This window comes from Schistocerca cancellata, chromosome 3 (genome assembly GCF_023864275.1).
Source record: "Schistocerca cancellata isolate TAMUIC-IGC-003103 chromosome 3, iqSchCanc2.1, whole genome shotgun sequence".
Classification (NCBI taxonomy): Eukaryota; Metazoa; Arthropoda; class Insecta; order Orthoptera; family Acrididae; genus Schistocerca; species Schistocerca cancellata.
The window spans coordinates 796,378,148-796,390,234 of NC_064628.1; the positions used below are offsets into that span (position 1 = coordinate 796,378,148).

At 49.3% G+C, this 12,087-nt stretch overlaps 1 protein-coding gene across 1 annotated transcript in view; it reads right to left on the bottom strand.

The window, feature by feature from the left end:
• LOC126176578 (sodium channel protein Nach-like) overlaps positions 1-12,087 on the bottom strand; it is a 224,949-nt gene that overhangs the window by 74,873 nt on the left and 137,989 nt on the right. Inside the window, exon 6 of the mRNA XM_049923740.1 lies at positions 8,852-9,137. Coding sequence (XP_049779697.1) covers positions 8,852-9,137 — 286 coding nt within the window. The remainder of the gene's footprint in view (positions 1-8,851; positions 9,138-12,087) is intronic.

Here is a 12,087-nt window from a genome sequence, read left to right on the forward strand (position 1 = left end):
GGCATTGATACGCCTGGGCATTGAGTCAAACAGAGCTTGGATGGCGTGTACAGCTACAGCTGCCCATGCAGCTTCAACACGATACCACAGTTCATCAAGAGTAGTGACTGGCGTATTGTGACGAGCCAGTTGCTCGGCCACCATTGACCAAACGTTTTCAGTTGGTGAGAAATCTTGAGAATGTGCTGGCCAGGGCAGCAGTCGAACATTTTCTGTATCCAGAAAGGCCCGTACAGGGCCTGCTACATGCGGTAGTGCATTATCCTGCTGAAATGTAGGGTTTCGCAGGGATCGAATGAAGGGTAGAGCCACGGGTCTTAACGCATCTGAAATGTAACGTCCACTGTTCAAAGTGCCGTCAATGAGAACAAGAGGTGACCGAGACGCGTAACCATTGGCACCCCATACCATCACGCAGGGCGATACGCCAGTATGGCGATGACGAATAAAGGCTTCCAACGTGCGTTCACCGCGATGTCGCCAAACACGGAAGCGACCATCACGATGTTGTAAAAAGAACCTGGAATCATCTGAAAAAATGACGTTTTGCCATTCGTGCACCCAGGTTCGTCGTTGAGTACACCATCGCAGTTGCTCCTGTCTGTGATGGAGCGTCAAGGGTAACCGCATCCATGGCCTCCGAGCTGATAGTCCATGCTGCTGCACACGTCGTCGAGCTGTTCGTGCAGATGGTTGTTGTGTTGCAAACGTCCCCATCTGTTGACTCAGGGATCGAGACGTGGCTGCACTGATCCGTTACAGCCATGCGGATAAGATGCCTGTCATCTCGACTGGTAGTGATACGAGGCCGTTGGGATCCTGCACGGCGTTCCGTATTACCATCCTGAACCCACCGATTCCATATTCGGCTAACAGTCATTGGATCTCGACCAACGCGAGCAACAATGTCGCGATACGACAAACCGCAATCGCGATATGCTACAATCCGACCTTTATGAAAGTCGGAAACGTGATGGTACCCATTTCTCCTCCTTACACGAGGCATCACAACAACGTTTCACCATGCAGCTCCGGTCAACTGCTGTTTGTGTATGAGAAATCGGTTGGAATCTTTCCTCATGTCAGCACGTTTCAGGTGTCGCCATCGGCGCCAACCTTGTGTGAATGCTCTGAAAAGCTAATCATTTGCATATCACAGCATCTGCTTCCTGGCGGTTAAATTTCGCGTCTGTAGTGCGTCATCTTCGTGGTGTAGCAATTTTAATAGCCAGTAGTGTATTTTGCAGGTAACGAAAGTTTGAGTTTGTAAAGTTCTGAAATAAAGTCTTTAGAAGTTAAGTGCCTGTTTTAATTGAACATCCCACATATTATAAAACACTTCAGTCTTGATATACAGATGTTCACAAAGGATTTGGAATTTCTTATCAGTGATACTTTCAGACAGTGATAAGCCAAAACATTACGATCACTGCCAAGCACAACGTTGGATGCCGCCTCGTGGCGTTGCGGACCGTTATGCGGTAGCAAAAGTATGGAAGCGGAGCAGACACGGACGGAGGACCATGCTAGCGAAGATATGGGCTACAAATGGGGAAATCCTCTGAGATAAGTGACTTTGACAAAGGGCAGATTATTATTAAGCAAAGCCTGTGAATGAGTATATCGAATATACCGAAGCTGGTCGAATGTTCACCTGCTACTGTCGTGAGCATCTACATCTACATCTACATTTATACTCCGCAAGCCACCCAACGGTGTGTGGCGGAGGGCACTTTACGTGCCACTTTTTTTTTGTGTTGTGTGGTCGAGCGACACCCACGCCTCGCTCTCGCCAGATTATCGTTGCTGCACGGAATGATTGTTAAGGCACCGACGGCTTCAGAGTTCGTATTCTCGAAGTTTTGCTTTTTGCAGTACATTCCGCAATCTTTTCGTTTAGAGTCGTCTGTTTCGGTTTCCCGATGTAGTTTTGCTCACTGCTCTCGACTTCTCTTAACCCCGAGCCACCACTAGCCGAAAATTCCGCACTGCTATCTGGTCAATCTGCAGAACTCGATTAGGGCACCGCGGTCGTTCCTGAGCTGATGAAACGGCCGAATCTGTAGTTGTTCCCAGATCTCTTCCACAACAACGGCCTCCCAGACGCTTGGATTACAGGAGTACGCCACTACTCCCAGCCATCTGTGGGAAAAAGTGGAAGTGATATAAACAACCATGCATGAGCAGCGGCTATTAGACGAAAAAAAAAACCAATTAGTTCCAGTCCTTCCACCACGAAGGTGCTACAGGGCTTGTGTTGTCTGCAGTTCAACCATGCCTAGACGGTCAATACCGCGGTTCGATCGCGTCCGCATTGTTACTTTGTGGCAAGTGCTCTCAACACGGCGTCTCGAAGTGAACAAAAGCGATGTTGTTCGGACATGGAGGAGATACAGAGAGACAAGGACTGTCGATGACATGCCTCGCTCAGGCTACTACTGCAGTGGATGACCGCTACCTACGGGTTATGGCTCGGAGAAAACCTGATAGTAACGACACCACTTTGAATAATGAAATTAGAATCATATTAATACCTTCAGTTGCTAACGGGCGTTGATATATATGTCATCGGGAACAGGTGAACTCGCGCACGCCTCCCGCGAGACCCACGTTCTCACCTTGTATGTCCACACACTACATTCGTAGTGTCCCACCCCAACACACTCATTACTCTTGGAAGATATTCTTACCAAGTCCGGTAAGAGTTCGGGGAATATGTGTGCATCCGCACAGAAGAAGAAGGTCGTGGCCGTTGTTGCCAGAACTATATACTTATATGGATATGGTGTCTGTTCTTTCGGACATGTACGAAAGAACAGGCACCATATCCATATAAGTATGTTGAACAATAGTTTTCGTGTAACCACATGACGTCGTGCTACGACTCAAACCGTGCGCAATAGGCTGCATGATGCCCAACTTAACTCCCGACGTCCATGGCGAGATCCATCATTGCAACCGCGACACCATGCAGCGCGTTACAGATGGGCCCAAAAACGTTCCGAATGGACCGCTCACGACTGGCATCACGTTCTCTTCACCGATGAGTGTCGCATGTGCTTTCAACCAGACAGTTGTCGGATACGAGTTTGGAGGCAATCCGGTCAGGCTGAAGGATTTAGACACACTATCCAAAAATGGTTCAAATGGCTCCAAGCTTTATGGGACTTAACATTTGAGTTCATGAGCCCCCTAGAAGTAGAACTACTTAAACCTAACTATCCTAAGGACATGGCGCACTTCCATGCCCGAGGCAGGATTAGAACCTGCGACCATCTGAAGCGCCTAGAACCGTTCGGCCACAGCGGCCGGCCACACTGTCCAGCAAGTGCAACAAGGTGGAGGTTACTTGCTGTTTTGGGGTGGCATTATGTGCGGCCAACGTACGCCGCTGGTGGTTATGGAAGGCGCCGTAACGGCTGCACGATACGTGAATTCAATCGTCCGACCGATAGTGCAACGAAATCAGCATCATATTGGCGAGGCATTTGTCTTCATGAACGATAATTCGCGCCCCCATCGTGCACATCTTGTGAATGACTTCCTTCAGGATAACGACATCGTTCGACTAGAGTGGCCAGCATGTTCTCCAGACACGAAACCTATCGAACAGATCGAAAAGGTTGTTTATGGACGACGTGACGCACCAACCACTCTGAGGGATTTGCTCTCAATCACTGTTGAGGAGTGGGGCATTCTGGACCAACAGTGCCTTGATGAACTTGTGGATACATGCCACGCCGAATACAGGCATGCATCATTGGAAGAGGACGTTCTACTGGGTATTAGAGGTACCGGTGTGTACAGCAGTCTGGACCACCACCTCTGAAGGTCTCGCTGTATGATGGTACATCATGCAATGTGTGGTTTTCATGAACAATAAAAAGGGCTCGCAGTGTACGTGTGTCATTCGAAGAGCACCAGGATGAGTTTATCATACTTCCCTGGCAACCAAAGTCCCCGGATTAAAACCCAACCGAGAATCTGTGGAACAACCTCGATGGCTGTTCACGCCATGGATTCTCACTCGAGAAACCTAGCTCAGCTGCCTACTACAGTGGAGTCGGCATTGCTCCACATCTCTGTAGGTACCTTCCAAAACCTCACTGACTCTTTTCCTGCTCGTCTTACAGTAGTCTGCACTGGAGAAGGTGGTTGTCCAGGTTTTCGACCATCGGTAAAATTACTGTGTCTGGATAGTGCAAGAGGGCCGCACCACAGTATTAAAGCAAGAAATGTTATTAATTAAATGTTTGTGGTGTGGTGCGGGCCTTCAGGCTAGAGCCTGTAGTCAAGTCGCCGAAAGAACGTCCCTGACATTTCACGCACGTGGAGCCCATTGTGTGGAGAGGACTGTCTAGTGCCGATGTGAGTTCCAGAACACGTAAATGTTGCTATTATGCCGCATTACGACTCTCATAACTCAAGATCGCACGTGGTGTTTCACATTCTTCGCGGCTGCAAAACGTCTGTCGTGTGCTCATTGTTTACCGTAGATCGTGAGATACACTATGTGATCAAAAGTATCCGGACACCCCCAAAAATATACGTTTTTTTATACTAGGTGCATTGTGCTGCCGCCTACTACCACGTACTCCGTATCAGCGACCTCAGTAGTCATTGGACATTGTGTGAGAGCAGAATGGGGCGCTCCGCGGAACTCACGGACTTGGAACGTGGTCAGCTGATTGGGTGTCACTTGTGTCATGCGTCTGTACGCGACAGTTGAAGAGGGTCGTAATGTGTAATAAGCAAACATCTATCCAGACCTTCACCCAGGAATTACAAACAGCATCAGGATCCACTGCAAGTACTGTGACAGGCTGCTCACAAGCCAGGCATCACGCCGGTAAGTGCCAAACGACGCCTCGCTTGGTGTAAGGAGCGTAAACATGGGACGAGCTGTAGACTTAGTAGTAGTATCAATACGAATTATTGCAACAGTCATCCAACATCGTCCAACTGGAACTGAAAAAGTAAAATCAAAACGACCTCCTCGAAAAACAGTCTGTCCTTTCAATACATCAATCAAAACGGACGAACTGACGTTCATGTAATACTGAGTCTCCACATTCAAAATAGATTTATAAATAGTAGGCCTCCATCGGAAGACACGATGTACACTGCGATGAGGCATGATGCCGACTATGCGTCAGCTACCGGAAACACGCTATTTATAGCCGCAGCGCGCAGCCCACACAAAACACACGAATTACAACATAAGTATTCAAGAATCGGTTGTATGGGATGGGTCATTCATGCTGACCCAACAGGTCTCTTTATTTGCTGTCACGTGTATATTAAAATAAAAAAAGAATTTTATATTATTAATAAAATAAATTTATCACGTCTTTGGAGCAGATACCTCCTCATGATGTTCTCGGTTACCGGACGTTCATGATCACTATGTCTCACGTTCGTGGTGTTGGAGAAACATCGACAAATTTTTTTATTGATAGACCATTGTGTGTTAGGATAAGGAAGTCTTGTAAACTATTGCATGATGATAATATTTGTATTTTTGTCCGTGGTAGAGGTGTTGATATGAAATGTAAAATAGTTGGTGATATGACTGTGTATAATACACTCCTGGAAATGGAAAAAAGAACACATTGACACCGGTGTGTCAGACCCACCATACTTGCTCCGGACACTGCGAGAGGGCTGTACAAGCAATGATCACATGCACGGCGCAGCGGACACACCAGGAACCGCGGTGTTGGCCGTCGAATGGCGCTAGCTGCGCAGCATTTGTGCACCGCCGCCGTCAGTGTCAGCCAGTTTGCCGTGGCATACGGAGCTCCATCGCAGTCTTTAACACTGGTAGCATGCCGCGACAGCGTGGACGTGAACCGTATGTGCAGTTGACGGACTTTGAGCGAGGGCGTATAGTGGGCATGCGGGAGGCCGGGTGGACGTACCGCCGAATTGCTCAACACGTGGGGCGTGAGGTCTCCACAGTACATCGATGTTGTCGTCAGTGGTCGGCGGAAGGTGCACGTGCCCGTCGACCTGGGACCGGACCGCAGCGACGCACGGATGCACGCCAAGACCGTAGGATCCTACGCAGTGCCGTAGGGGACCGCACCGCCACTTCCCAGCAAATTAGGGACACTGTTGCTCCTGGGGTATCGGCGTGGACCATTCGCAACCGTCTCCATGAAGCTGGGCTACGGTCCCGCACACCGTTAGGCCGTCTTCCGCTCACGCCCCAACATCGTGCAGCCCGCCTCCAGTGGTGTCGCGACAGGCGTGAATGGAGGGACGAATGGAGACGTGTCGTCTTCAGCGATGAGAGTCGCTTCTGCCTTGGTGCCAATGATGGTCGTATGCGTGTTTGGCGCCGTGCAGGTGAGCGCCACAATCAGGACTGCATACGACCGAGGCACACAGGGCCAACACCCGGCATCATGGTGTGGGGAGCGATCTCCTACACTGGCCGTACACCACTGGTGATCGTCGAGGGGACACTGAATAGTGCACGGTACATCCAAACCGTCATCGAACCCATCGTTCTACCATTCCTAGACCGGCAAGGGAACTTGCTGTTCCAACAGGACAATGCACGTCCGCATGTATCCCGTGCCACCCAACGTGCTCTAGAAGGTGTAAGTCAACTACCCTGGTCAGCAAGATCTCCGGATCTGTCCCCCATTGAGCATGTTTGGGACTGGATGAAGCGTCGTCTCACGCGGTCTGCACGTCCAGCACGAACGCTGGTCCAACTGAGGCGCCAGGTGGAAATGGCATGGCAAGCCGTTCCACAGGACTACATCCAGCATCTCTACGATCGTCTCCATGGGAGAATAGCAGCCTGCATTGCTGCGAAAGGTGGATATACACTGTACTAGTGCCGACATTGTGCATGCTCTGTTGCCTGTGTCTATGTGCCTGTGGTTCTGTCAGTGTGATCATGTGATGTATCTGACCCCAGGAATGTGTCAATAAAGTTTCCCCTTCCTGGGACAATGAATTCACGGTGTTCTTATTTCAGTTTCCAGGAGTGTAGTATGTAATAAATTTATTTTATTATTAATATAAAATTCTTTTTTTTATTTTAATATACACGTGACAGCAAATAAAGAGACCTGTTGGGTCAGCATGAATGACCCATCCCATACAACCGATTCTTGAATACTTATGTTCTAATTTGTGTGTTTTGTGTGGTCTGCGCGCGAAGTTTGAATTGAGTTTGGCTGTGTGCCAGCGGCCGGCGACTCTAGTCGCCGGACGCAGATTTTTCAAACGTGACCTTGGACAGGCTGCAGTTTGCTTGTTGTGTGGAGTGCCGAATCACGGTACACAATGTGGTGAACCTTGACAGGGTGTGGGTTTGGCGAATACCTGGTGAACGTCATCTGCCAGCGGGTTTTGGCCAACAGTAAAATTCTAAGGTGGTGGTGTTATGGTGTGGTCGTGTTTTTCATGGATGGGGCTTGCACCCCTTGTGTTTTGCGTGGCACTATCACAGCACAGGCCTACATTGATGTTCTAAGCACCTTCTTGCTTCCAACTGTTGAACAGCAATTCGGGGATGGCGACTGTATCTTTCAACACGATCGAGCACCTATTCACAATGCACGGCCTGTGGCGGAGTGGTTACACGACAATAACATCCCTGTAATGGACTGGCCTGCACACTGACCTGAATGCTACATGTGGTGTCACCGCCAGACACCACACTTGCAAGGTGGTAGCCTTTAAATCGGCCGCGGTCCGCTAGTATACGTCGGACCCGCGTGTCGCCACTGTCAGTGATTGCAGACCGAGCGCCGCCACACGGCAGGTCTAAAGAGACGTCCTAGCACACGCCCCAGTTGGACAGCCGACTTTGCTAGCGATGCTACACTGACAACTACGCTCTCATTTGCCGAGACGATAGTTAGCATAGCCTTCAGCTACGTCATTTACTACGACCTAGCAAGGCGCCATTACCAGTTAATATTGAGATTGTAAAACATGTACCGTCAAGAGCGATGTACACCAATTATGGATTAAAGTTAAGTATTCCAGCAGCAACGTACCTTATTGGCTATATTAATTACATTGTCCTGTTGCAGACCTCACGCCAGTTTGCGTGAGCTTAAATGCGCGCCTTTCGGCTTCCTCCAAACTCCGTGAATTGGCTCCTGCCAATTCACAACACTACAGAACATATTTGGGATGTTTCGAAACGCCGACTTCGTGCCAGGCCTCACCGACCGATATCGATACCTCTCCTCAGTGTAGCACTCCCTGAAGAACGGGCTGCCATTCCCCAAGAAACCTTCCAGCACCTGACTGAACGTATGCTTGCGAGAGTGGAAGCTGTCATCACGGCTAAGGGTGGGCCAACACCATATTGAATTCCAGCATTTCCGATGGACGGCGCCACGAACATGTAAGTCATTTTCAGCCAGGTGCCCGGATACTTTAGATTACATAGTGTACTTATTCAGTTCATGTTAATGGTGCGGCGTAAAGTGTGGTGCTGTTGATTTCAAGTGTATGTGAAAGCGTGATCTCTTCGTCAAGCCGTAGAAAAGTAGACAAGGGCGCTCCCTTAAAGAGTCAACCAGTCACACATGAATGTGGAAGGCATTTTGAGGAAGAACGGTATATCGGTAGGTCTCTGATACCTTTGTCGAAAGTCGTCGAACGAGTAGCAGCAGCTCTGAATAGAATTTTGTTAGCGTTTTTTCACTCTTCAGAGGTAGGCATTGCAGCGGCTCCACTTTTCGGAGTGATATTCTAGTGGGGCTACAGACAGGGTGTAACAACAAACAGTCGCATAGTAACATTGCCAACTTAGTCACCGGCTGTCACGGACGTTCTTTTAGAGTACGAAGCGACTGCAGATGGCGACACTTACGGGCTTTGGGAACCTGGTGGGTGGAGCAGTTGCAGAACTTCATCATGGCGTCCTTGCGGCACTGCACGATGCAGCCGGTGTAGGAGTACTTGTCGTAGACGGCGAGGTCGTTCTCGTACGGGAAGCGGCAGCGGCGCTGGCGGATGCTCAGGTCGTGCACGTCCCGCTCGTTGAACACCTCCTGCACGGTGAAGGCGCGGTGCCGGATCATGGTCCCGTCCATTCTCAAGATGTTCCGGTCCTTTGTGTTCATGTGCGGCACCTCGTACCGCGACAGTACGAACGCCTGTAGCAGCCAAGATGTTTCAACTGGTGCTAGAAGGACATTTCAGATTATGGCGACAGTCAAATTAAAAGGCCAGACGCCAAGCCAGATTTTATTTACAGCAGCTGGTTTCGTCCGCCAGACGCGATCACTATGCGACTGCTAAAAACTGCAGTGTTTAGCAACTCAGAAGTAATTAGGTGTAACTCGTTAACATTAATTCATCCATATTCATGGTGAAGGTAGGAGACGAGGTACTGGTGGAAAAATTTGGTTAATTTGTGGTAAGATCTTATGGGATCAAACTGCTGAGGTCATCGGTCGTTAAGCTTACTACTTAATCTAACTTACGCTAGGTACAACACACACACTCATGCCCGAGGGAGGACTGCACCGTGACAAGACGTCTGAGACCGCGCAGCTACCACGCGCGGCTACTGGTGGAATTAATGCTGTGAGGTCGCGTCGTGAGTCGTGCTTAGGTAGCTCAGATACATCGTTGCCCACACATGCAGGAAGCACTGGAATGATAAACGTGCACAACAGGGCGCGCGCTCTCTTTCTGCGGACGATGCATCGCCTACGTACTTGATACAAGGCTACCTTCCCTGGTACACTGATTCAGGAGGTGGTGTCTCAGTCCATCCGTCCACCGATTCCTGTTGGACATATCACGCCAGCACTGTGTCACATTCGCACCTATCTGGTTGACATGAGTTATCTGTTGGATGTCTTGCCGACCACGCGGGATCTTAGCACCAAGGACTTCTACCGCTACTTTCAACGAACGCTGCCTGCTAATGCGGTTGACCGCCGACATGCGGCGGTTGGCTGGAGACGGGTGTGGAGCAACATACGAGGGCAGTTCAATAAGTAATGCAACACATTTTTTTTTCTCGGCCAATTTTGGTTGAAAAAACCGGAAATTTCTTGTGGAATATTTTCAAACATTCCCGCTTCGTCTCGTATAGTTTCATTGACTTCCGACAGGTGGCAGCGCTGTACGGAGCTGTTAAAATGGCGTCTGTAACGGATGTGCGTTGCAAACAATGGGCAGTGATCGAGTTTCTTTTGGCGGAAAACCAGGGCATCTCAGATATTCATAGGCGCTTGCAGAATGTCTACGGTGATCTGGCAGTGGACAAAAGCACGGTGAGTCGTTGGGCAAAGCGTGTGTCATCATCGCCGCAAGGTCAAGCAAGACTGTTTGATCTCCCGCGTGCGGGCCGGCCGTGCACAGCTGTGACTCCTGCAATGGCGGAGCGTGCGAACACACTCGTTCGAGATGATCGACGGATCACCATCAAACAACTCAGTGCTCAACTTGACATCTCTGTTGGTAGTGCTGTCATAATTGTTCACCAGTTGGGGTATTCAAAGGTTTGTTCCCGCTGGGTCCCTCGTTGTCTAACCGAACACCATAAAGAGCAAAGGAGAACCATCTGTGCAGAATTGCTTGCTCGTCATGTGGCTGAGGCTGACAATTTCTTGTCAAAGATTGTTACAGGCGATGAAACATGGGTTCATCACTTCGAACCTGAAACAAAACGGCAATCAATGGAGTGGCGCCACACCCACTCCCCTACCAAGAAAAAGTTTAAAGCCATACCTTCAGCCGGTAAAGTCATGGTTACAGTCTTCTGGGACGCTGAAGGGGTTATTCTGTTCGATGTCCTTCCCCATGGTCAAACGATCAACTCTGAAGTGTATTGGGCTACTCTTCAGAAATTGAAGAAACGACTTCAGCGTGTTCGTAGGCACAAAAATCTGAACGAACTTCTCCTTCTTCATGACAACGCAAGACCTCACACAAGTCTTCGCACCCGAGAGGAGCTCACAAAACTTCAGTGGACTGTTCTTCCTCATGCACCCTACAGCCCCGATCTCGCACCGTCGGATTTCCATATGTTTGGCCCAATGAAGGACGCAATCCGTGGGAGGCACTACGCGGATGATGAAGAAGTTATTGATGCAGTACGACGTTGGCTCCGACATCGACCAGTGGAATGGTACCGTGCAGGCATACAGGCCCTCATTTCCCGGTGGCGTAAGGCCGTTGCATTGAATGGAGATTACGTTGAAAAATAGTGTTGTGTAGCTAAAAGATTGGGGAATAACCTGGTGTATTACAATGCTGAATAAAACAACCCCTGTTTCAGAAAAAAAAATGTGTTGCATTACTTATTGAACTGCCCTCGTACACTCCCCTTTTCTTCCCACCACGGTCAGGGTGCTGTGGTATGTGATAACGACCGAAAAATTCCTCACCCGACAACGTTTACACACATCTTGCCGAAGACCCTCTCTGCCCCCGATGCGCCACTGTCGACACCGACATGCATCGTTTCCTTGTGGTACGGGCCACCGACTGCTGGCTCCTCACACGGAGCATGTTGGCACTGTTGCTGCGACGGACGCCTCAGTCCGTAGAGCCCACCGAGCTGATCCATCCCGACGTCACTTACTTCCCTCCTACTTGCCATAACGCCACGGTGTTAGTTAAGGGTATGGCACTGTCATACTTTTTTAATGAGAGCGTTGCAGGATTGTTAGATTTCTGGCATTATTTAACGAGTAACTACGAGATTTTACGGCGCAATGCGTCGTATGGTACGCTCTTTGCGAATTACTTGGGGTCGTTGTTTACGCGCCCTCCAGACCATTGGGGTGCCCCAGGTGTGAGAAGAGATTGAGAGATTGCACATGATGGACTGACGAGAGTCATAAACGGTAATTATAGGGTGTTTCACCCTCGCTGAACGAGAAGGCGACCAGGACATCCCGCCGTCTGGCTGCTGTGGCCAACCCCCGAGAGAAAAAAAAGGTAAATAGAACAACAACAAAAAAAGAATTCCAAATAAATACATAAGAACAAAATGAGCAACAAGCAGCGCAAAATTTCATTCTGTTCAGAGAATTATTGGAAGAAATAGTGTTATTGTGATCGTTTCTCAGTTTTGGTACTGGTAAT